This window comes from Chironomus tepperi, unplaced genomic scaffold (genome assembly GCF_022539635.2).
Source record: "Chironomus tepperi strain 1889 unplaced genomic scaffold, CSIRO-AGI_Ctep_v1 contig_48, whole genome shotgun sequence".
Classification (NCBI taxonomy): domain Eukaryota; kingdom Metazoa; phylum Arthropoda; class Insecta; order Diptera; family Chironomidae; genus Chironomus; species Chironomus tepperi.
Window position 1 is genome coordinate 140,324 of NW_027226170.1, and position 23,905 is coordinate 164,228.

The following is a 23,905-nucleotide window of genomic DNA, read 5'->3' on the forward strand; positions in this document are numbered from 1 at the left end:
CTACTCTCTTCGACGGACAACAAAGAACTGATCAGTTGCGTTGATACTTTCTGAGAATAATTTTTTGTGTGTTTCTCTAACATTATTTCATCAACCTGTTTAAATGTAGTTGTGTTAATTGAGATGCATATTTTCATATTTTATTTTTCGTTGATTGTTGCACTTGATTATCAGTAAAATTTTTGATTAAATGCGTTAGATATGCACGAAAATTTTTTATAAGGTCTAATCACGTTCCTCACTCAAATTGATAATTAAAAATTGTGTTGAATTCTCACGAAATTTAAAATTCTAAAATCTTTGTTGCTCTATTGTGGAATTTATTGCATTCAAAAATTTCTAAACAACAATGTTCCTATATCACACATTAACATCAGCGCGCACACATTTTTCTTATCCATAAAGCTATCAAACACGGACAATGTGCTTCCAATAAAAATTGTATGAAAATGTGTGTAATAAAACAATAAATTATAAAATTTGAATGAGTAGTGAGCAAGTTGTCGGTAGTATGTGTGTTAAAACCGGTCTATGGATAGAATGATGATGTAGATTCAATGGGAAAAGAAGAAGAAAATAAAATAATCATAAAAAAAAATTCTAGCTAACACGTAGCAATTATTTGTTTAAAGAAAACTGTCCACGTTTGCAGTATTTAGAATAAACAAGCTTGTGCGCAATTTTATTGTAGATTTTACAACTCCTTTCTAATATTCACATCATCACGAATATCCAATGAATGACTTATCAAGTATATTTCATTAATAAACGACACTCAGAATATTCAATTTACGAGACAATTTTCGCTATTCTCCTTACATTAAAATGAAGCTACACATCTCTTCCATCTTTATAAATATTTGCATTTGAACGATGATAATAATATTGAATTAAATTCCATAATAACATCTTTTTAAGGAATATGAATGTATATATTCCTATTTTTGTTCAAATGAAAATTCATGTTCTTCGCAGTACGATATTAATGAGATAAAAAATATACATGTAGAAAGAGATAATTTAGTAAAATTTTCAAAGCGAAAACTGGTTCCTGACGCAATTTCTCATCTCTTTCATCTTCCCCGAGCAGCACAACTGAAGAATGATCCACCATACAGCTTCTAAAGCTCCACTAAATCTCTTTTAATAGCACAAAATTGAAGGCATCTCTGTTTGGTGATCATATGGCTACCGTGGCAAAGCCTACTTCAATTGTGTCGCTCGGGTTGGCTGTTTTGTTTGCTTGATGAAATGGAAGAACGGTGTCCAATTGGGATGAAACTAATAACTTGACCTTTAAAATATTACTTAAAATTTCCATCCCAAACGGCATGTGATCGTGCTTAGAGGCAAATTAAAAGTCGAACTTATGCAAAAAAAAAAGTCTAATTAGAATTTTTTCACGTCTTTGAGAATTTTCCAATTAACACAAGGTGAATTAATGCTACTTAAAAGAATCACTACGTGCTCTCATTTTTCATTTATTATTTTATTTTTATGTGTTTTTTTTTCGGGGAGCTTGCATTTTTGCAATTTTTTTGTAGCACGAAACCAAAAAGGTGGAATCAAAAAGAACCGTTACAAGAATTTCTGGTGAAAAATTTAACATTTTTTTGGTGAATATTCAAATGAAATTCATTAAATTATTCGATATTCTTGTATTTTCTATTCCCGGATGTCACTATGATTAAAGAAGATCAGCGTTTGAACTTTCTTCTATAATTTTTTCTTCTTCTTAGCTATCTACCTTTATTTTCTTTTTACTCTATTCCACTTTTTCAATTAAAATAAAATAATTTAACCGAGATTTTCACGTCTGAATGTTTCAGCAGCCGGAGAAAAACTGACAAAAGTTTTAGTGAGATGCGGTTCTCCAACATTACCAAAGCATAAAAAATAAATTTTATCGTTGTGATAGTGTTATGTGATCTACGAGCGAGAGAGCGGCACTTGTCGGCAATCATCTCTCAACGGCGCACATGGTCTTTCTTTATCAATAACTTTTTATTTTTTGTTTTCATCCACACTTGGATGTTCTTCATTCTGGAATTGGAAAGAAAAACAACATTAATGGTTACGCCAATGACGTCATTGATTCTCTTGTTTACTTTATACTCATAAATTTTTATTTCTTAGTCTTAAAATACTAATTTTGCTGCAATTAAAAATTAACTTAAAATTAGACATAAATCGTAAATTAAATCCTATGCTAGTTCTTATAATTGTTACTATCTTGATTATTAAATAGTGGAGATGAAGAAATGCGGCTTATATTAACATTTGAGAATCGTTGTCCTGCAAGAGCCGATAACAATTTAGAATGCTGCATCATTTGACTTGATGGCTTTTGTTTGACATTCATTGATCTCTGATATGATCCTTGTGATTCTGGTGAATTCAGTACAATTTCATTGCGCGGTCGTTTTATCCGAATTGGATTTTTGAGCTCATTATTTTCATCCACAACCTTTTCGATCTCTTGAATAGTCTCGGGATTAACAACTTTGATTATTTCTAAATTAGGCTTGGCTGCTAAATATCCATCCAGAAAACTCTTTAATTCTGGATTTTCAAAATGTTTTGTATTGCGAATCTTGATACTTGATTCTGTTATGTGATATGATATTTTCGGTTGATCGTCATTCTCTGGACTGAAATGAGAGAACATAATTGTTAATGAATTATATTTAATTTTAATTTATATCCACTTACTTTTCTTCATAAATTAAAAATTTACTCCTTATTGTCTCACGAGTGTCAGTATAAAATGGATCATCTTGTTCATTATCATCTTTTTCATTTATGAGACTTATGCTTTCAACTTCTCTCTCAAATTGATCTTTCATAATTTTCTCCGTCTCTAAGCTTTTCCTTTTAAATGATGATCCAATGATTATGAATGACAAGCACTGATGGCAAATAAATTTTGGAAAAGGATCGGTTGAAATAATCTAGAAATGAGAGTTAATTGATAGGTTTGATACACTTTTATCACAAAATTCCCATTCAGACCTTAATTCCACAAGTAAAGAATATTTTTTCGCTTATTTTCTCTCCATCCGCTTTACCCCAAAGACTTGTGAGATTCTCCTTGGTCATACACAAACGACACATCTTTTGCTCAACCATTTTTGATGTCCAAAATTTAGTGGAACTGATTAAAAATTAAATTAATTTTTAAAATCTGTGATAAAGATGAGAGAAAGGCAAGTTGCTTTCTTGTCAATGTTATTGTTTATGTTCATTATAGAGAGGTTCAACATCCAACATAAATCATTTGAAATTTCTTTATTAAAATTGTCAATTAAAGTTAATCCTGACTAAGATATCCTCATGCCAGTTCATTTACTTCTAAAAAGTGGTTTTAACTCTAATTAAGCCTTCGTATTAAGTTGCAAAAATTGTCAACATAGCAACCGTCACAAAAAATTCAAAAACTTTGCTGAATGTGCTGACAAAAACAACAACCTGCTGAAGTTTGCAAATCATAGGATATAAATACTTAATTCCAACAGCTGATCGCTGAATTGCCCTGACTTAGTTGCTGAACTAGCCGCTGTTAAGGAACAACATAAAAAAAAATCTATTTTCGTCAAAAATGGAAATAGATCATGATTGTACTGGAAATTGCAAGCTTTCACATCATGGTAACGTAATTAATGCTGCTTTAACTAAACATGATATTGGAGAGTCGAAATTGATAAGATATTTGGTGCTAACTTGCAAAAATTATTCCAAGATAAGCGACTCAAACGTAAGCAAAAATAAACAAATCATCAATTTCAAAAAGTAATTAAATTACAATTTTAGGGTCGAACAGCGTTAATGATTGCTTGCTCTAATGCCAAACCGGAAGTAACTGAATTTCTTTTGGAGCACGGAGCTAATTATCAAGCAAAAGACTATGAATCAAATCAGACCGCTATGCACAGAGCCTTATACTATGGATGGATAGAAAATGCATTAATATTAAAAAAATATGGAGCTTCATTTGATATTTTTGATGCCGACTACCTTGTTCCGCTACAGCTAATTCCATACAGTTCTCAATATTCAATTGAGCAATTTGCTTATGTTTTTGGAAAGAATAAGAACTACAATCTTGGAATTGGAAACACAACTTCAAAGCAATATCCAGATGCATTAAAGTCGCTTCCATCAATGCGTGAAGCATCCGTCAACAAGTTTCACAGTCTTTTCCTCTCGAATGACAACAGAATATTTGTTTGCGGTGTTGGTAAGGAAGGGCGTTTGGGAATCGGAAATGAGTCGACTATAGTTACTCCCCAAGAAGTATCCATTAAATACAATTACAGAAATGAAAGGATATCTTCAATATCAGCAGGTCTGCATCATTCACTTATACGTACTCAAAAAGCAATTTATGGTTGCGGTAGTAATCAGCACTTCCAACTTGGGATGAAGACTACTGATAAAGTCTTATCTTTTACTGAAATCAGTTTTGACCGTACTGAAGTTAATGTCCTAAAAATGCATACAATTATTGCTTGCGATTATCATTCAGTCTTTGCTAATGAGCAAGAAGTTTATGTCTGTGGATTGAATGTTGGACAATTTGGAGGTGTACAAGAATCAATAATATACCCAAGGAAATTGTCAAATCCACTTCCAGGTCAAAAGGATGTAAAAGTAGAATGGGCACAGAGTAATAATTGCTGTATTTGCGTGTATTCGTCAAATAAGGAAATGAACTTCTTTACAGTTTTTTACAATAAAAGAGTAAAATCGTACAAAAATCCATTAATGGAAAATTTCCAACAATGTGCAATAATAGGCGGCGAGATGTTATATAATAGTGACGAAATATCCAAAAGTTCATCTCAAAAGCCACTATCAATCACAATATTGACTCAGTATAAGAATCTTTACATCTGGTATGAGGATATTTCACAATTTGTGAAAGTCCATTTATCGCCACTCTTTACTACACAAATTCGTGACTTTATACCTTGCGGTGATGATTTGCTAATTGATGCTGATGGACAATTATATAAAGCTAGTGTGCAGCATAAAATTTCAAAGATTTATCAACTAAATTCCGAGTATCAGGAATTCCATTCAAAACGTGATACAGCACAATTCTTGGCCTCAAAGATGTCTTTGAAGCGTATCCAAAATGTGTCAAATGTTAACTCATTTTGTTGCGATGTTGATGGGGAAAGCTTCATCACAATCATGAATCAGAGAAGAGTTAAGGTTCCCGAATTGGAAACTGAAGTATACGACTTTACAATCCTATTGGACGACTATCAATTTGAAGGAAGTGGAATCATGGATGTAACATTTGTAGTAAAAAATACACAATTTAAGGCAAATAAGTTTGTCGTGTTCTCAAGATGTGAACTACTCAAAAACTTTATCAAGCATGAGTCGAAAAATGATATATGTACAATTGAGGATCGAAGATTAACGCCTGAAATGTTCAAGTGTATATTAATATGGATTTATAAAAATAACATCACAAGTGGGGAAATGAATGATGTTGTAAGAACTGCTTCTGATGAAAATGGAATTAAGAGAATCGCACAGGACTTCCATGATATTGCTGTTGAATGGAACCTGAATGCAGTTTATAACTTAATAGTGACACATTTTTCAAATTTTATTAAACGACCAGACAAAATGACTTACAGGACCTTCCGTTGGTTTTCAATGGATTATTTACCAGAACTTTATGACGTGACTATTTTACTTGACGAGAATCAGAAGCTTAGAGCACATAAGGTTGTTCTTATGATGAGGATTGAATACTTCAAAATGATGTTTTATCATAATTGGAGTGAAAGTAATACAGTGGATTTAAAGCATATATCTTTGAGCTTTATGAAACCAATAGTGCAATATGCTTACGATAATGATGTAAATGCATTAAGGAATGCAGACTATACTGAAAATTTCATATACAATATGATCGCCATCTGTGATCAATATTTGATTGAAAATATGAAGATAATATTTGAGACACTTGTTTGTGAAAGGATCACATTAAGGAACTGTGCGGAGAATTTAGACTTTAGCTTCTCATACAACTGTAATGTATTAAAGAAGTATTGTATGGAATTTATAGCATTGAATTTTGCTAGATTGATTGAAGGAAATTACCTTGACAATCTTGAATCATTTATTCTTAAGGAACTGAGCTTGTTCTACAGGAAGTTCTTCCACTTTGAAAATGATTCTAATTACATCATAACGCCATCATATGATGCACCGACTGAAGAGGATATTGATGAATTTATTAAAGATTTTAATTTGGAATCTTATTGCAGTTCCAATCAGAAAAGTGAGAAGAAGACACCAAAAATGAAAACACGATTGTCAAAATCAGAACTAACAAGGAGAAGCTATGAAAAGGAAGCAGTTAAGAACCTTCAAAAGGAAATTGAGGAAGCACCTATTATTGAACCTATGTCACCTAAGTCACCCGATGTGTCAATCGATGATGGAAAGTCATGGCAGAAGAAGGAAAGGGAACGAAAGGACAGCTACAAAAATAAGAAGCTGCTTGCAGCAATCAAATGCAATGAAGTCATAAAAGAGGAAGGCGTTAAAGAAGATCCAATGATTGATTTGAAGAATTTAAAACTTACTGACCCAAATGAGACTATACAAAGAAATGTTATAACACTTGCCGATTTTACAGTAAAAAGAAAATCTAAAAATGCCCCCACTGTCCTCTCAGAGAGTCCAAAACAGCAACAAGAAAGTATTAAAGTAGCTTGGAATATGGACAACGTTGAATTGAAACCTGTTAATAAAGAACCAATTGATGTCTTTAAAATTGCATCACCATCAACATCTAAACAAAAGACACCCAAATCCTCAGGAAATAAGAAGTTTACTGCCATCATTAAAGACGAGAAGAAGGAGAAGCAAATTTTTGAGAAAATTAAATCCAAGTCATTGATATTGACTCAAATTGAGGAACGAGCTATACAGGAACTATCTGAATTTTACAATATTGACAATATATTTGATGAATCTATTAAGGTATGCAGAAAACTGCAACCAGCATCACAGAATTTGTCACAGTGGTATAGTGGAAATATTTAAGTTTTATTAACGTGTTTTATTAAAATGATTAATAAAGTCTGTTAGCTTTTTTGAAGGATATTCAAATTATTCGGAAGTTCTTAATACTCATAATTACAGGAGAATCTGCATGTCATCACTTTATTATTGAACAATCCAATTTGTATAGAGACAAAAAATGAAATCCATAAATGAATACGCACGGAAGTTGAAATAACCGTCAAAATTCAAATTTGTACAAAAAAAATTTAGGAGTTACTGAACGCATCAGTTTTCTAAACATCCACATAATTGCAAGATAAATCTTAATTATAATCGGTATTTTTGTTAAAATAAGAAGGAATTACACAAATAAATCACAGAAATGGCAAAGAAAACTTACGATTTACTGTTCAAATTATTATTAATTGGAGTAAGTATTGAATTTAAAGGATAAAAGTGCTAAAAATAGTCATCACAAAGAGATGAAAAGTATTTCACAATGAAAATATTAATTTATATTAATTTACTTCGTCAAACTTTAGGATTCTGGTGTCGGAAAGACTTGCATTCTCTTCAGATTTTCTGACGATGCCTTCACATCGACATTTATTTCCACAATTGGTAAGTCTTGTAAGCTACAAGTTGTTTGCTGCGGTTGATTAATTTTGGGCGTAGATTCCAAGAATTGCATCAATGAAGTTATCATACTAATTATATGCATGTAAATAAATTAGTCTGAACTAGCGCCCTTAATATCAACAACTACAGTCACATATCAATTAAAATTTAAATAGATGCAATAGTAATGTCGAGTGACTATATATAATTTACAAGCTTGTATGAATCATCAGTCATCTGATTTTCTCTTTTTGTGCATTCTTCCTTGTTTAAGTAGATGATTAATTATAATGTTAAATCAAAAAATTTCTTAAAATATGTCCATTAACTCAGAATCAATACTTGTTCCACGCGAATATTCTATCAATGTTTTTCCTTTCATTCACACGATATGACATTCAAATTAAAGTTAATTAATATCTATCGAATCTTCAAGGTCACCGAATCATAAAAAAATTGTTAGTTTTTAATGTTATGTGTTGCTCATTTTACATGTCTGTTTGTTTCTTTTATTAGGAATTGATTTCAAAATCAAAACAGTCGAATTGAGAGGAAAGAAGATCAAATTACAGATTTGGGATGTAAGTTGAATATTGCATGCATAGATATTTCTTATTACTAAACTTTTCTTATTATACGCATACAGACTGCTGGGCAGGAAAGGTTTCATACTATCACTACAAGCTGTAAGTATAAAATTTTAATGAGCCGATCTTTTAGCCATTTCCATTCAAATTTAATATGAATTCTTAATGCTACTTATAGATTATCGTGGTGCTATGGGGATACTGTTAGTGTATGATATTACCAATGAAAAGTCGTTCGAAAACATAATAAAGTGGCTGCGGAATATAGACGAGCATGCAAATGAGGATGTCGAACGAATGATTTTGGGCAACAAGTGTGATATGACTGATAAAAGAATCGTTAGTAAAGAGCGCGGTGAAGCGGTATGTAAACTTGAATCAATTAGCTAATAATTGACATTAAAATGATTTAATCAAACACATCAATAATGTGTGACTTGTTTATTTTTAGATTGCTCGTGAGTATGGAATTCGCTTCATGGAAACGTCAGCCAAAGCAAACATTAATATCGAGAAGGCATTTAGTGAATTGGCTGAAGCTATTCTAGACCAAACAGCAAGTAAAGACAGCAACAATGAAAATCAGGAGCGTGTTGTTGTAGACAGAAAGAATAATGAAAAATCTCCAGCTTATAGTAGATGTTGTACATCATAAATCATACCAAGTATAAATTTCTATATTCCTTAAATTCATCGCTTCAGAAAAAAAAAAATATTCGTAAACGATACTTAAATAAACTTCTTTCATGAGCATTCATAATGGTTACCTCTTCATTTTTGCAATCATTTGCTCATGACGTCCATCATTTAATAAGGATTTAATCCATCACATAAAGGAAATGAAGTATAGAAATCAAATATTTGGTGGACGTCACTTGTGAACGATTCATTTTATAATTTATCTAAATTGGCTGTAATTTATATTCAGCATAAACCATTGGTAACTCGATGTTTAATAATATTAGGATAATGTATAATAAGAGCTAATCAGAATGCGATTTACTAATATATTTCCTTTGCATCAAAATAATGGACAGACTTTTGCATGATCATCAATATTTAATTCCGGTTTTTGACAATATCCATCAAATCTTCAACTTATTAAAAACACGTACGATTATGCAAAAGTCTGTCCATTTTGTCGCAAGAAACTCTTTATTTTATGAACGGTGAAATTCAAGAGCTTGAAACTTCTGAAAAGGTCAATGCTTAAAGCATTTATGATGTAAAGATTTAAAAGAATTTTTGTTATGTCCAGTGAATGTATTAACAGCATTAAAAACGATAAAATATTTTTTTCATTGTATGTATTGCCTCTAAAAAAATCACCGCGCTCAAATATTATCACATTTGCTTATTTTTATCAGCCGACCACATTTTCTTACATTCATCAGCATTTTTTTTAAGAAGTAGCATACAATACATACATATATAACAATATATAAAGCAAAGGAACTAAAGTCGAATGTCGTCATTTTTTTGCAAAATTTTCTGAGTGCAAAAATAGAAAATTTTTGAAAAAATCTTTTTTTATGGTCCATAGGAAAGTTATAATAATGAGAATGCTTAGAGCAAAATTTTAGTCAAAGCGCAAAGTTACGATTGCCATAATTAATGTTTTTAAAATTTATTTTAATTCTTTTTTTTTATATCGAAAAAATGTAACTAAGAGAACAGTGTAATAATCTAGAATACATGATAAGGAGCAACATTAAATTTTTGAAATTTTATTGAATTTGAAGCAATAAGTTTTAAAGCAAATCTATTTCTTGTGATCAAAAATTGCGTATTTTCCTGAAAAAATTGTGTTGATTTATAACGGTTGGAAATATTTTGAAAAATAACTGTCAAAAAGTATTTAAAAAGTAACTGTCAAAAAATATTTGAAAAATTGTTCAAAAAACCGTTAAATTTTCAAATTTCACCATGAATTCAGTGAAAACGTGATGGTGATTGCTCTGTTTGTGGTGAATTTGGTCAACACATTCATAAGATATCCTTAATTAGCATAGTTGTTTTGAACCAGACACATCTTTTTTTAATCTAAATGCCTGATATCTTGACACAACATCATTCATGATTAAAGTTTCGGGAACCTGTTAACAAAACACAGGAAAACAGCTGTTTTTAGTAAAAATCTTTTAACAGAAAACAGGCAGTTAAAACAGTTCTCTTTTCTGGTTTAAATCCACTTACGAATCTACATCAAATTAGCGAAATTTATTGAAATTCATGTCCTGACTTTCAAAATACCTTATAACTTAGTGATGACGCATTAATGTTCAGTTGATGTTTAGTCCTAACGTATTTTTGCCCAATCGGGTATATTCCGAATAGACATAGATTTATATGCTTCTTTCGAAGTACGGAACACAGCTGTTAAAAAATGTTTTCAAAATTCAACAATAACAGCTGTTTCCAAAAATCTTATTCATGATATAAAATCAGATAGATATCACCGAATCTTTAAACACAGACATTAATTCGGGAAAATACGCTAAAAGTTCAACTTTTAAGTTACAAGCCCAAAACTGTATAAAATCACAAAAAAATTTTAATAAAATCAGCAAAGCTGTGAATTTATTGTCAAACACAAAACACCAATTGACCATGAAAATGACTTGTACTGATTTGGGTATTAAAAATGCTTAAATAATTTTTGGATAGCTGTTTCATATAAAAGCCAAAGAAGAAAAGCTTCTCAAAGTGATTAATTTGATAATTGAACAATATGGATGAAGAATATATATCACTAAAAAAATTATATCAAGTAACATCTCTTTCTGTTGTGTATAAATTTTAATTTTTGTAATCATTTCCGTTCTACATATTAGGAAGCTTATTAAAAAAAATTTAAGTGGGTTTATTCGTTAATGACGTCCAACCAGAGCTCGAAGTGTACTCGAATTTTGTATGAGCAAGTCGAGTCGACATCGAACTCTGCGTCCATGCTATAAAGCAGCTTTCGAATGAGCATTTGGATATGCAATAAATATTTCGTTTGACGTCATTAGTGAATGCTCCCCAGATATAGGATTTCCTTTGTTATCGTTTAGTTTTTATTTCTTGAAAATCTTTATTTTACATAATAAAATTGAGAAAAATGATAATAAAATTGTGAAATTTCTACTTAAAATAAAATCTCGTCCATGTCCTTGTTAGTTCCTCCACAGCTGAGTCATCCTCATAGTGCTGAAACAATAGTTCATGGAGATCATCACAGATTCTTAAAAATGGATCGTAACATGTTAGCTGCTCCAATTTTACATCACTTTTATAGCTGTCTGTATCCTTAAAATGGAATTTAATGACTTCCAAGTCTTTTAATTCTTTGGTGACAAATTCCAGCAATTCTTTGGACAATGCGAATATTTGTAGGACTTTTAAGCATGGAGTTAATTTTAACAAAGTTTCTAGTTCCTTTAAACAGGTTGCAGACGTGACCATTTTGGTAATCTTCTCATTTCTTCCTTTGACTAGTTCCAAGCTTCCACCAATACTCAAGTGGTCGACATTAAGGTACTTTTTGAATAAAATACAGGATATACTCTCATCAATGATATTCGAGCTTATGCAAATTTCCTTCAAACTAGCACTTTGCCTCTCGATGAAGACCATCAAATTATCGCAGAATTCAGCATGAATCTCATCCATTTCAATGCAAAAGAACTGTAAATCGTTGATTGTGAATTTAACATGTGCAGATGTTACAGCATACTTCAATTTTATGCATTCGAAATCATCTTGATTTAATGTTTCCAAAATAGTATTTACAGCATCAAAATAAACTCCTTTGATACTGCATCTCTTCAAGTTCCTGACTTGCATTGTTAAAATCGGATAAATAACTCTTTTCAAAAATTCATGCTTATTCTTCTCCTGATTCTCTTTACAATTAAACTCCAAGTAGTCCAATTTGAAATTATAAGCTGTGAATCCGTAAAATTCGTAATCATAGCTTACTCCTTGTGGATGAAAAATTTTAAGATCTTTCAATTTCTCGTTAACTCTTAAGCAATAATTGAAGTATTTGCTTAACCGAACATTCTCAACGTGCAGCTGTTCAAGATAAGTACACGATATGAAGAATATTTCCGCCGTGTAGTCGTTAATGTTGCAAACCTTAAGTTTCTTTAAATCTGTCAGAATTAACCATTGATCGTGAAAATTTCTCGTATTGATTTCATCCCATCGAAAGGAAGCATTTTTCACCTCTAAATTAACTATGGATCTTTCGACTGTCTTTAATATCAGCATGTACTTTTCAGTGATGTAGTGACTATTGTGACAATCAACATTGACATTCTGATATTTCCGCTTATTCTGTCGAAAACATTGCAGAAATTCTACAATTTGATTGTTATCGTCTTTAATCAGCTTTAAGGTCAGCTTCTGCATACATTTCGGCGAATTTGAAATTATTTCATTTAAACTTTTGGACACTTGACTTAAATTAAGAATGTCACTGTATGACAATTGCTGGAATATTAGTTCAAAGCTATTATCAGTCAATGTTATTCCCATTTTTCTTATCAAATTATGTCACTTGAAACTTTTTTGTTTATCCTTCGCAATGTCCTTGAAAATACTTGACAGACATCTGTTTTGCGGTAGGTCTTGTACAATAGCCAAATTCCTTTATTTTATTATGATATCTGAATCAAGTTGACAATTTTAGAATTTTTAATACATTTTCTGAAAAACTAATCTTTAATTGCACCCAATAAATGCGCAATAATTAAGTAAAAGATTTCCGAAATCTCAACTGTCACAAAATATTCAAATTAATTTTAAGACAAATTTTCAAATTTCAAAAAGTCGTTAACACAAATATTATGTTAGTATGAAAAACTTTAACGCAGTTTATCAAGGCTTCAACACTTCAGAATCTAGTTAAAAATGCAGTGTAGGAGCATTGCAATTTATTAAAAATCATAATAAAATTCAGTATAATATGCGTGATAATAAATAATTGCATATAGAAATTCAGCTGAGTAAGCTTTACTTTTTCTTGGCGTCTTTTAAACCGGCACCGGCATTGAATTTAAAGAATATGATATCTCCATCTTCAACAACATAATTTCTTCCTTGTTGCTTATATTTTCCAGCGGCCTTACATGCAGCTTCACTTCCTTTTTCTTTGAAATCATCATATGCCATAACTTCAGCCATAATGAAGCCTTTTTCGAAATCTGTGTGAATTCTTCCAGCAGCTTGTGGAGCTTTAGTTCCCTTTTGAACGGTCCATGCCTTAACTTCATCATGACCGGCAGTAAAGAAATATTCTAATTGAAGTGCCTTATATCCTGTTGTAATGATCTTCTCAAGTGCCGATGGACATTTATGTTCCTCAATATAGGCTTTTCTCTCATTGTCATCTTCAATTTCAACCAATTTTTGCTCATAAGCACCACTAAATGGAATAATTGGTGCACCAGGATCATTCTTATCAACCCATTCCTTGATTTTAATAAGCCACTTGTTCTTCTTTCTAATGAAATCTTTATCAGACAGATTCACTAAATAAATGACAGGCTTCGATGTGATGAACAAATATTTATTTAGAACTTCAATCTATTAGGGAAATAAAGGATATCCATAATTAAGAAATTAATTGATAATTATAACATTAATTATGTTTATTACTCACATCATGTGCTGTCCAATCGTTGAAACGAATGTGCTTCTTTTCTTCCGATATGCAGTGTTTTACCTTCATCAATGAGTCCTGAGAAATAAAGAAAATGCCGAGAATTAAAATTCATGAACGTGAGAAATGTAAAGGAAAGAATTTAATTGAGCAATTACAAGCAATTTGTGGTTTTCTAGTTTTTTTAACTTTCTAAATGAAAATGTCAAGAATAATTTCATTGCTTTCTTTGGAACTTCATTTTTCTGGGAATTATCAACTGTAAACATATGCGAATGAGTTTGTAGTTTGACAGACTATCCATAGAATTTTGGGAAATAGGGACAGAAACACAAGTTTGCAATATCGCCCTTGGATGAAATCTTCAATAGAACTGGTGACAAGGAGCTCCAAAAGCTACTTGGCGCAGAACAGAAATCAAAGAATGTCAGCTAAATATGCGAACAGACAATTTATACAAACTAAATGACAAGACTAACTACAAAATCAGATAAAAACCTTTTTTTGTAACATGTCCTTTTTAGGACATTAAAGACAGCTATAGTTTTAAAATTTTTGGAGTTCAGAGCTCAAAGTCATCTTGGGTTTTATATGAAAAAGTCGACTCGACTCTGTTCAAAATTCAAGTCGAGTTCGAGCTCAGGTTTTAGATACGTAAGCCTAAAAACCATTAGAACTAAGTTCCTGAAGTCTATCTCTCGACAAATAATGGACACGGTCAGTGACTCGGAAAATTCTAGACATCGGAAACCCTTAGTAAGAACTAGTCATTAACTTGACATTTACTAATCTTTAGCTAGTTATATCGTATTTTTGTATATTAGGATGCAGGCCAAGTGCAGGAAGTTATAGACCAATCCTACAAAATGTCCTAAATCTGTAGGGGTGCGAAGCTACTGGATAAATAACGGACATATAATAATTGAATGTTTTGAGCTTTTTGGTTATTGAAGGAAAAAGTAATAAACGTGTCGTGTTATTAATTAATAAAATAAGTTGTTTTTATTGGACCTAAGACTCTACAAAATCAACTGAAATATTCCAAATTAATTTAAATTCTAAATGACCGTTAAAATTTCTAATTTTTCAGTTATTCTTAATACTGATTAAATTACATCAGAAACTTGAAAATTACATTTCTATGTACTGTCGATTTAAGTACTAATTTCCCACAATTCATAGAATAAAGTTATTAAAAAATTCCTTTTGAATATAGGTACATCATAATTAAGTGATTAACTAACTCTATTAGGAATAACATTAAGTAGCTCGTGACAATTACCTAATAATTGAGCATCAGACTATTGACTGAGCTGTCTATATTGACATTTTATAATCGAATGTACAGTCACAATGTCATAAAATGCTTTGCAGCATAGAGTAAGAAGTGAAGCACTTCCTACCATTTTAAAAAATGTTAGACATTCTTTCAAGTATGTAAAGGAACAAATAATTTAAAATAATCATGATTGACGTGAATATTATAAAGTCAGTGACGCGCAATTTAAATAGCTTATTGCACAATGTCTCATCATGAATTTTTTATCAATTCCATTCGACTTAATTTTGTCTTAAAATTACCCAAAAAAAGAGAAGTATTATTTTGTGGACGGAATGAAGAACTTAAATTATATAGCATCGAATAATAACAACAAGGCAAGTAGTAAGGCATTTTAAAACAGGTTGCACATTTCAGAATATTTTCTTCTTACTTTCTTACTTCTTGCCTTTCATCGTCTCCTTCCACATACATACACGATCTCCATTCGTTTAATTAATTCGCGTGCAATTCACAAGAAATGGTGGCTACATGTGAATGGTCATTTTGCCTTTTTTGTTTATGTTTCATTTCATTCATTCTTATGCTGCTTTGCCTTATTAAAAGCAGTAGAAGTAGACACTTTGTTTCTTCATATAGCAACAACAGCAAAAATGGCTGCCTTAATTTGCATTCACACGAAATTGAATAAAAAAATCCACTTTTCATTTACATTTGTTGGACTTGACGTCTTCCTTACTATTGTGCATTGCAACATGAATTTGAATAAAAATGGAAAAATTATCGACGTGACGATTAGTTATGGCCATCGCGTGTCCAAAGCACATAAAATGAAAAATGTTTAAAATTCAACAAAAATGTTGATATTAATTTTCTCGGAATGGACGACTGACTGACTGCAGAATTTTGCTATAATTTCGTTTGATTAAATTGGATATCCAATATCCAAAATTACATTGATTTTTTGAGAAAATAGCCAAATTGATTGCCTAAAAAATGGCACATCCAAAAAGGTCAAAATCATCAAAAAAATTAAAATTTCTCAAATATTAAGCATGTAGGAACGATCTGAAGGAAATTATCAAATACCGCAATTCCAGCCAGTCAATAAAAATAACCCTAAAGAAGCATCTCCACTAATGAAAATTGGGAAATCCGTTAGACTAATTTGCTAAATCCAATCATCTATGATTCTCAATAAAGGAAGTAGATATCCATCCAAATCCATTATTGACTATAGATCATTAATTTTCTTAATAAGGTCTCAAATTGACCCAAACGATCAACATATCCCATAAAACAAATCATTGACTTCTTAGTATCCATCAATGACTTTCATTAAAAATAATCTGCAATAGCTAGCTATGATACATGTTAACAAGACATATCATAATGCTGAGGTGTTAAAAATTAATAACATTTGAATGATTTTACAAAAAATTACAAAATTTTCTTATGACTGGCTAGACATAATACACAAAAAATAACATCGTATCAATGACAATCCACAATATTGTGGATATTGGATTTATTTGAATATGAAATTATAAGCTATTGGAGATTAACAATCAAAGATAAAAACTCTTGTTGGGTGGTCGACGCCTCCAAATATGAAATCAAATTCAATGAAATTCTTTTCCATTAAACTTATGATGCTGTTGCTCTTTTCATTCATAAAAAAAAGAATAACATTCATACCTCACTATCTCATTTCTATTCATATCCACAATAACAGAAAATTTACATACAACATGATTCGATTCATGGATTTATGATTTTATGGAGAATGAAATACAAGAAATGATGAAAAATGACGAGCATTAACAATTTCTTATGAATTAAAAATCGATACGAATGGAATCAATTTGTCGATGTAATGTCTAACATGACTGAAGATGATTTGGAAGACCTTTGTATTTAATTGTTATTGAAGTTAGATAATCCTGAAACAAGTGAACGACCAAAGAACTTTTGGAAGGATGCTGTCGATAGAGATGGTATTGCACTTGGCATTGGTAATTGAGCAAGTGGATGTCAACGATAGAGTCAGCTTCAGACAACATCTGTGGGTGGTCATGGATCACAATTCACTGTTCTGCCACCAAAGTAAGTAATTTGCATAAATTTCGATTTACTAAGAATTTAAACAAGCTTTGTGATTCGACCAGCAATAGTCAGTTGGAAGGCCTTTCGTAGCAATCTAGACTCCAAGTTGGAGCATGATTCCAGTAAGTAAATATATATCGACTTAATTTCCATTCATTCGGATTTTTTAAATATTTAACTTCCTTAATATTTGATGTCCTAAATGAGAATCAATCATGTTTATCAATGTGATGTCTGAGAAGATTAGCATTTCTTGTATTGAGCCATACATAGGCGATTCTGTCATTGTAAGAAAGACCACTTTGTTCGACTTTCTAGCCAATGAACTGTGAAGTCCAAATTTTTTTGAGAAACGCAAATGACTCAATTTGATTGAAGACGTTTTTACGAGATTAGTATTAAGTATTTGACGTTTCAATTTGAGCTTCTTATAGCAAAATTTTAATATTAATGAAAAACAGCCTAGTTTTAAAATTTTCAATGTTTTTCATGGAAAACCTGATTTTGATCTACGGTACACTTCAGTTTGTTCTACGACACACCTGAGCATGTTCTACGGCACACCAGAGACCAATCTCTAAATCATTGGAATTAGAAGCAGCCATAAACTTGCCAAAACCATTATTAAATGTTGCAATTGCTCCAAGAATTGCTCGAATAATTCATAAATTGCTTCAAATTCACTTTCTTGTCCCAAAAATTACTTAAAAGAATAATAAAAGTTCTAGACTTACAAATTCAGGCTTCAACTTTTTGTCATTTCCACGAAGAACAGTTCTTTCCAACTTTTCAAGATGCTTATTCAACATTTCCTCATCCTTTAGTCTCAATTCTTCAGAAATGATGTCGAAATCTCGAACGGGATTGACCTCACCTTCAACGTGAGTCACATCATCGTCTTCAAATGCACCTATATATTTGCATATCGGAATTAAGAGTGAAAAATATAAAAAAAAATTAAATTATTTATTGAAAAACCACAAAGTTTAATGCTTTCAATTGCAAATTACATCAATTTTCCACAATTTTAGTACGTGTTTTACTGGTATATCGAATATCAGAATTGAACTCGTGTCATTTCCCACAAAATTGCAATGTTCATAACCGAATATTAACAATTCTACATCCAGATGGATAATATAATATGAAAATAAATCGATTCGATCTTGCAAATTTTCGTACAAATTCTTGTTGTGTACAGTCAAAGGAATTTATTATTTAAATTATTTTTGCGCGAACAATTTGATCACGAGCATCAGTGCTTATTAAATGTTAAAAAAAAATATTGTAAGGCAATTTGTATTTTCGTTCGTGTCATTCAAATTGATTTCAAAAACAATTTTTTATGAATATTCATGAATTTTTGTGGCTAATTCCTGGATTTGCATGAAAAACAGACAAGGCATGAGAAAATAGTACTTACGGCAAAGATGGAAAATAGCATCACATGCACTGATGTGAGAGAGGAAAGCATTTCCCAATCCTTGTCCTTCAGCTGCACCTTTAACCAATCCAGCAATGTCGACAACGTTTAAGAATGCTGGAACCTTGCTAAAGAATGTAAAATAAGCAGTAATTTAATGAGTCTAATTAGCTTTATAAACATTCATTAATTGTTTCTTCATTCCATTCAATGAAAATGCAGTAAGTATAGAAGTTGCCTACTATATATGGGATAGGAATGAAAGGGAAAAAATATAATGCATAAAATTATGTAGTGCATAATCATAAAAATTATTATAGGTCTGGTGGGACCATTTAACAGTGAACAAAATGTACTCTGAGATTTTTTACTGCTGATAGCTTTCAACACACAACAGAGTATGCAGCAAAAAAAAAAAGAGCTCAATTTATCGTTTGTAGAGTAATCATGATAATGATAAATAAATGGCTTGGTGCATTCGTAATGAGAACTTCAGAACAGCCACAAATTAACTTCCATTTAATATTGTGCTGCTCCATCATACTGCACCACACATATGCAAAAATTATTATAATTTTGTGCCTCATCATCATACATTGTTACCATCCCTCTCTTCATCATATTTATAATAGCTAGCACCAACTTTTTTTTTTACTGTGCTTTGTATTCCTCTCGTGATGCGATTTTTTGATTTTTTTGTTTAAAAAAATTAATTTTATGCAAATTTGCGTTGCCTCAATTTTCTTTTCCTCGAAAGGAAGAGCCAACATAACAACTCATATATATATAGGAACGATACATCAGAAGACGAGTTATCGTCGCGGATCAGAACATTTACGCAATTATTTTAGATTGGTTGGACTCGCGGGGTTTCATAATTATGGGTTCTTTATTCAAATTTTTCCTTTCATTTTAAGGAACACAAAAAATAAAAAAAATCCCTATTCTAATGCCGACATCATCAACTTGCAGGTTTCTCGTCATCGACATTTTTCCTCGAATTTTTTTCAGTGGGAGAAATTTGCTGCAATTTTCGTTAATTTTTATGATTCCTTCAACATAAAAATGTGTTTTCTTTTGCATAAGCATGAAGCAACGATCGCGAAATAATTAACAATTACACGAGCATTCATATTTTGTTCACCTTTCGTTTCGTTTCTGAATTGCTTCAATTTTATGTACGATTTATTATTATTAATATGGTTGTTGTAGCTGCTTCTGATGATAGCCTTGCCAGAAGCATTTAAAAAAATAAATATAGAATTTTAATTTATATAGTGTTTTAAAAAGGCGGAGTTCCATTCAAGCTCCCTTTTTCAAAAGTATGGCTGTCGAATGGAAAGGAAAATATTCGTTTAAAAGGAAAATTATGTATTGCAAAAATAGTTTCATTAATGAAGCAAAATCAAGTTTTCCGAAGACAGAAAATCGATCAGATAGAGCTTGTAGCATTCAATACATAGTTGCAACTAATAACTAGTAGATTACAACGTTGCCGATATATGTTCAATGAATAATTAGCAGTGATAATTATAGTTTTCATTACTTCCACATATAGAGAAAAAACCAAATAATTCTAGCTTTAATTCATAACATTGAATTATTGGAATCCTGTTAATGTACAAAATATGCTGATTTTCTCACCTTGCAGGTTTATGATATTCACACAAATGATCAAATCTTGCGTCCGGGACAGGCACTCGGCTTTCATTCGGATCGATCGTACAGAAAGGGAAATTTTCAGCTGGTGCTGCTGATTTTGTCAATACATTGAAGAATGTTGACTGGAATAAGAAGTAAACAATCAATTCATTTTATGTGCTACAAGTGATTTTATTTGTTTCATACCTTTCCGACATTTGGAACTCCAACAATACCAATCTTCAAGTTGGTTCCAACACGTCCAATGAGTGGTTTACGTTCAGGCTCTTCTACCTTTTTTGGAGGCATTGTTTATTACTAAAAATAGAATTATCAAATTTATTCAATAACCAAAAAATATTAATTTAATGATTAATCAAATAACTGCTGTGCTGGATCTAACTAGCATAATTAAATATGATAACATTTATCTACCCAAACATATTATAATTTATAGTATCGTAATTAATGCTTTTGATCTTAAAAATTAATTGATTTTACAATGTTATGATTTTTTTTATGCGGCGATGTCATCATGTGTAATTTTTAAGTCCAGTTTTTCATTGATTTCCTCATTAATGCTTATGTTTTTCTCAACACAGTAATTAGAGCTGTTTATTAGTCTTATAATTACCTTAAATTGTACAACAATTGTCCTTAAATATGCTACAATTTAACTAAATTATGTTTTTGAAATATTGTATGGAGCTATTTACTCAGCTGAATTAAAACGCTGAATTTGTAAATTTTTGAATTATTTATGACCGTTATTTTGCGAGTGAAAATTACAAATTCTGCTTAAATTAGTTAAATTCATGGCATTTTGAAAAACAAAGAAACATTTTCGTCTTCTACAAAGCCAACTAGATATGTGAAAGATCAACATTGCGGACAATGAGAAATAAATTCACTGATGATGACACTATTAAAGGATTTAAATTTATTTGAAATTTGAAACACAATTGCTAGGATAATTTGAAACAGAAGTGAAACGTGTCAGACAAACCATCCTCATATTATCAGCTTCATGATTACAAACCCTCGTCAAACTTATTTTTTTTTTTTGAATTTTGCACCCTCATTTACGTAAGTAAGTAAGTAAGTAGCTATAGGACATGAAAGGATTCATTGAAATGGAATAATATTTTGATTTCTTTAGTTTTCACATCAAGTGAAATTGAAACTTAATTCAAGTTCAAAACATTACTATATATTTGAATTGATTTCAATAGAAATTCATTAGCTTGTGATGCACAATCACATACTTATTTGAAATTGATAACCTCGGGGCAAAATTATTTCTCTTCATTCGCATAATTTCCTGCCGATTTCCAATGAATTCGCATTAGTTTGGCGTCACGTCAAAGCGGCGTTTTTTTAATTCGAAATTTTTTCAACTCGAAGCCAATTAATTTATGCATTTTTAATGTTCTCATTTTTCTATTTCTTCCTTCATGCGGTGAGTCAATAAAACTCAATTAAATTAATTAACATTTTTTTTTTTCTTCTCGTTTTATTTTTAATATGCACATACAACATCATCTATAGTAGTAACTAATTGCTAGGCAATTAATTCAATTTCACGATTTCCATTTCAAATGCTTGAGAAAGAAATAAACTAAATAAAAAAAAAAACGCAATGGCTTTGTCCAGCAACTGCTTACAATTTTATTTGTTTTAAAAAAAACATGAAAAATGAAAAATTTTTGATACGAAAGAGCGATGAAAAGAGTCGAAAAACACAATGGAGGGCGGGAACATTGTAAATTCTCCAATGGCAATAGCATCGCTTTTACGCAATTTTCTTCGCTGTTGCTTCCGCTTGAAAAAGAATATTTTTGCTTATTCATTACTATTATGAGTGTCAAATTACATCAAAATTACTGATTATAATCTTGAAAAAGTATAATCTAAATGATTCAGATTAAAAGAGTACTTTAAAGTACGGGGAGTGCTAGGTTTAAATAATTATTCTATATATGAGGAACAGCTTGTGTAAAATTTAAAATTCTGGAAAATTCAATGAAATTTTTGGATTTTTTAATGTTTTAATCATCTTAGGATGCTTTGTTAATGCTTTTTGTAATGTTTTAATACATTTTACAACATTTCACTACTGTTGACAATGTTTAACACTGTTTTATTCTTTATTTTACATTGTTTTGAAGCATTTCTAATGTTTTTATGTTCCTACGTTTTACAATGTTTTAAAATACAAAAGACACTAATCCAAACAAGGAAATTTGTGAAAATGCATTTTCAAATTTTTTCCACAATAATCAAGAAAACATTAGTTTTTTAACTTTAGCTAGATATACAAGAAAACAATATGAACATTTACAATGCTTCTGAAGTAACATAATTATACTGAAATCATAAAATTTTGCAAATCCAAATTTGACAATTTGGTTTCATAGTGTTAGTGTTTACAATAAATTCAAATTTTTGACAGTTTAGGGCTGCAATGTTTTAATGTGATCTTAACTTAGGGGCCGTTCACTTATTACGTTCGCTTTTTAGGGGGAGGGGGGTCTAGAAATTCGTTTTTTTGCGTAACGTAATAAGTGAACGGCCCCTAAGCATCTTGCAATATTTTAATGCGTTTTACTAATGAAACAAACTGCACAATCCTGATGCATCCTAATTCATAGCTTCAGACAAACAAAGTTCCCTTTTACCCTAAATTGAAGAATTTAAACTCGAGTACCCCCTAAATTACACATTTTGTTCTTTTATTAGTATTAAAGATTGCATACAATGCTTGAATGACATGTCATTCATTTTAACCTACAAAAAAATTCCTCAAAAATTAAGATATAATTTATCAGCTTGAGATTTGTGCAAACAATCCAAAGCGAGCGCAAAAAACCAGAATAAAAAAAAAAGTGGTAAAGTGAAGAAAGATTCAATTTATTCACTGATCTGCCACCAACTGTGGACGTCCAACTGGTTCGTATACACATTTTTTTATTATTGAAATTAATTCTAAATTTAAGAGTATAGAATGGATACACATGCCACAGTTTTTTTTGTGTATATTCTCGTGCTCTCTTCAGTGGCATAATATTTACTCCTAACAGAAACAAGGCTCACTTGGAGGTGCTCATAAATCCTCAGCATCATCATCATCCTCCTTTTTTTTATTTTGTTGAAATTACATAAAGAATTGAGGTAGAGGCAAATGCCACTCGCTTTTGATGTTAAGCATTTCCCTTTTACACATTGAATTTAAATTTTAACTATGAATAAAAACTATAATTAAGTTTTAGAAATAAAAACTATGGCGCATAGTAGAAGGGATGAAAATATGTGCTATGCACCCGTTGTCGTATTTAATGATTGGTTTTGCCATGATTTTAGGACTCTTTTTTTTATTGTGCAGACACATCTTTTCATACCCTTTATACTTACTTTGAGATGTAATTTTATATCTAATATCCGGTTGCCATATTCCATTTTTTTATGTTTCTGTAATTCATTTTAATAGACATTTTTAACGGTAAATGGAATTCTAGCAATGAAAAAACAATTTACATAAAGCATGTGCACATTTATTTGGTAACTTC

The 23,905-nt window shown here is 30.9% G+C and overlaps 4 protein-coding genes across 4 annotated transcripts; 2 read left to right on the forward strand and 2 right to left on the reverse strand.

Annotated features, from left to right (window-relative positions):
- Nucleotides 1-2,114: 2,114 nt before the first annotated feature.
- Nucleotides 2,115-3,177, reverse strand: LOC139099944 (uncharacterized). Its single transcript, XM_070652488.1, has 3 exons — nucleotides 3,013-3,177; nucleotides 2,713-2,951; nucleotides 2,115-2,651 (listed from the first exon to the last, which is right to left on the reverse strand). Exons 1-3 carry the CDS (start codon nucleotides 3,127-3,129, stop codon nucleotides 2,210-2,212), a joined length of 798 nt encoding a protein of 265 aa, XP_070508589.1. The 5' UTR covers nucleotides 3,130-3,177; the 3' UTR covers nucleotides 2,115-2,209.
- Nucleotides 3,178-3,519: 342 nt separating this feature from the next.
- On the forward strand, nucleotides 3,520-7,140 carry LOC139099932 (inhibitor of Bruton tyrosine kinase). Its single transcript, XM_070652472.1, has 2 exons — nucleotides 3,520-3,754; nucleotides 3,811-7,140. The coding sequence occupies exons 1-2, from the start codon at nucleotides 3,599-3,601 to the stop codon at nucleotides 7,072-7,074; spliced, it is 3,420 nt and encodes a 1,139-aa protein (XP_070508573.1). The 5' UTR covers nucleotides 3,520-3,598; the 3' UTR covers nucleotides 7,075-7,140.
- Nucleotides 7,141-7,313: 173 nt separating this feature from the next.
- On the forward strand, nucleotides 7,314-9,546 carry Rab10 (RAS oncogene family member Rab10). The gene is made up of 6 exons (XM_070652467.1): nucleotides 7,314-7,465; nucleotides 7,578-7,656; nucleotides 8,170-8,234; nucleotides 8,300-8,339; nucleotides 8,419-8,603; nucleotides 8,692-9,546. Exons 1-6 carry the CDS (start codon nucleotides 7,418-7,420, stop codon nucleotides 8,893-8,895), a joined length of 621 nt encoding a protein of 206 aa, XP_070508568.1. The 5' UTR covers nucleotides 7,314-7,417; the 3' UTR covers nucleotides 8,896-9,546.
- A 3,527-nt stretch (nucleotides 9,547-13,073) lies between these two features.
- LOC139099560 (obg-like ATPase 1) lies at nucleotides 13,074-21,070 on the reverse strand. The gene is made up of 7 exons (XM_070652059.1): nucleotides 20,974-21,070; nucleotides 20,547-20,657; nucleotides 20,343-20,482; nucleotides 18,699-18,826; nucleotides 18,010-18,185; nucleotides 13,891-13,968; nucleotides 13,074-13,814 (listed from the first exon to the last, which is right to left on the reverse strand). Exons 2-7 carry the CDS (start codon nucleotides 20,646-20,648, stop codon nucleotides 13,242-13,244), a joined length of 1,197 nt encoding a protein of 398 aa, XP_070508160.1. The 5' UTR covers nucleotides 20,649-20,657; nucleotides 20,974-21,070; the 3' UTR covers nucleotides 13,074-13,241.
- Nucleotides 21,071-23,905: the final 2,835 nt, after the last annotated feature.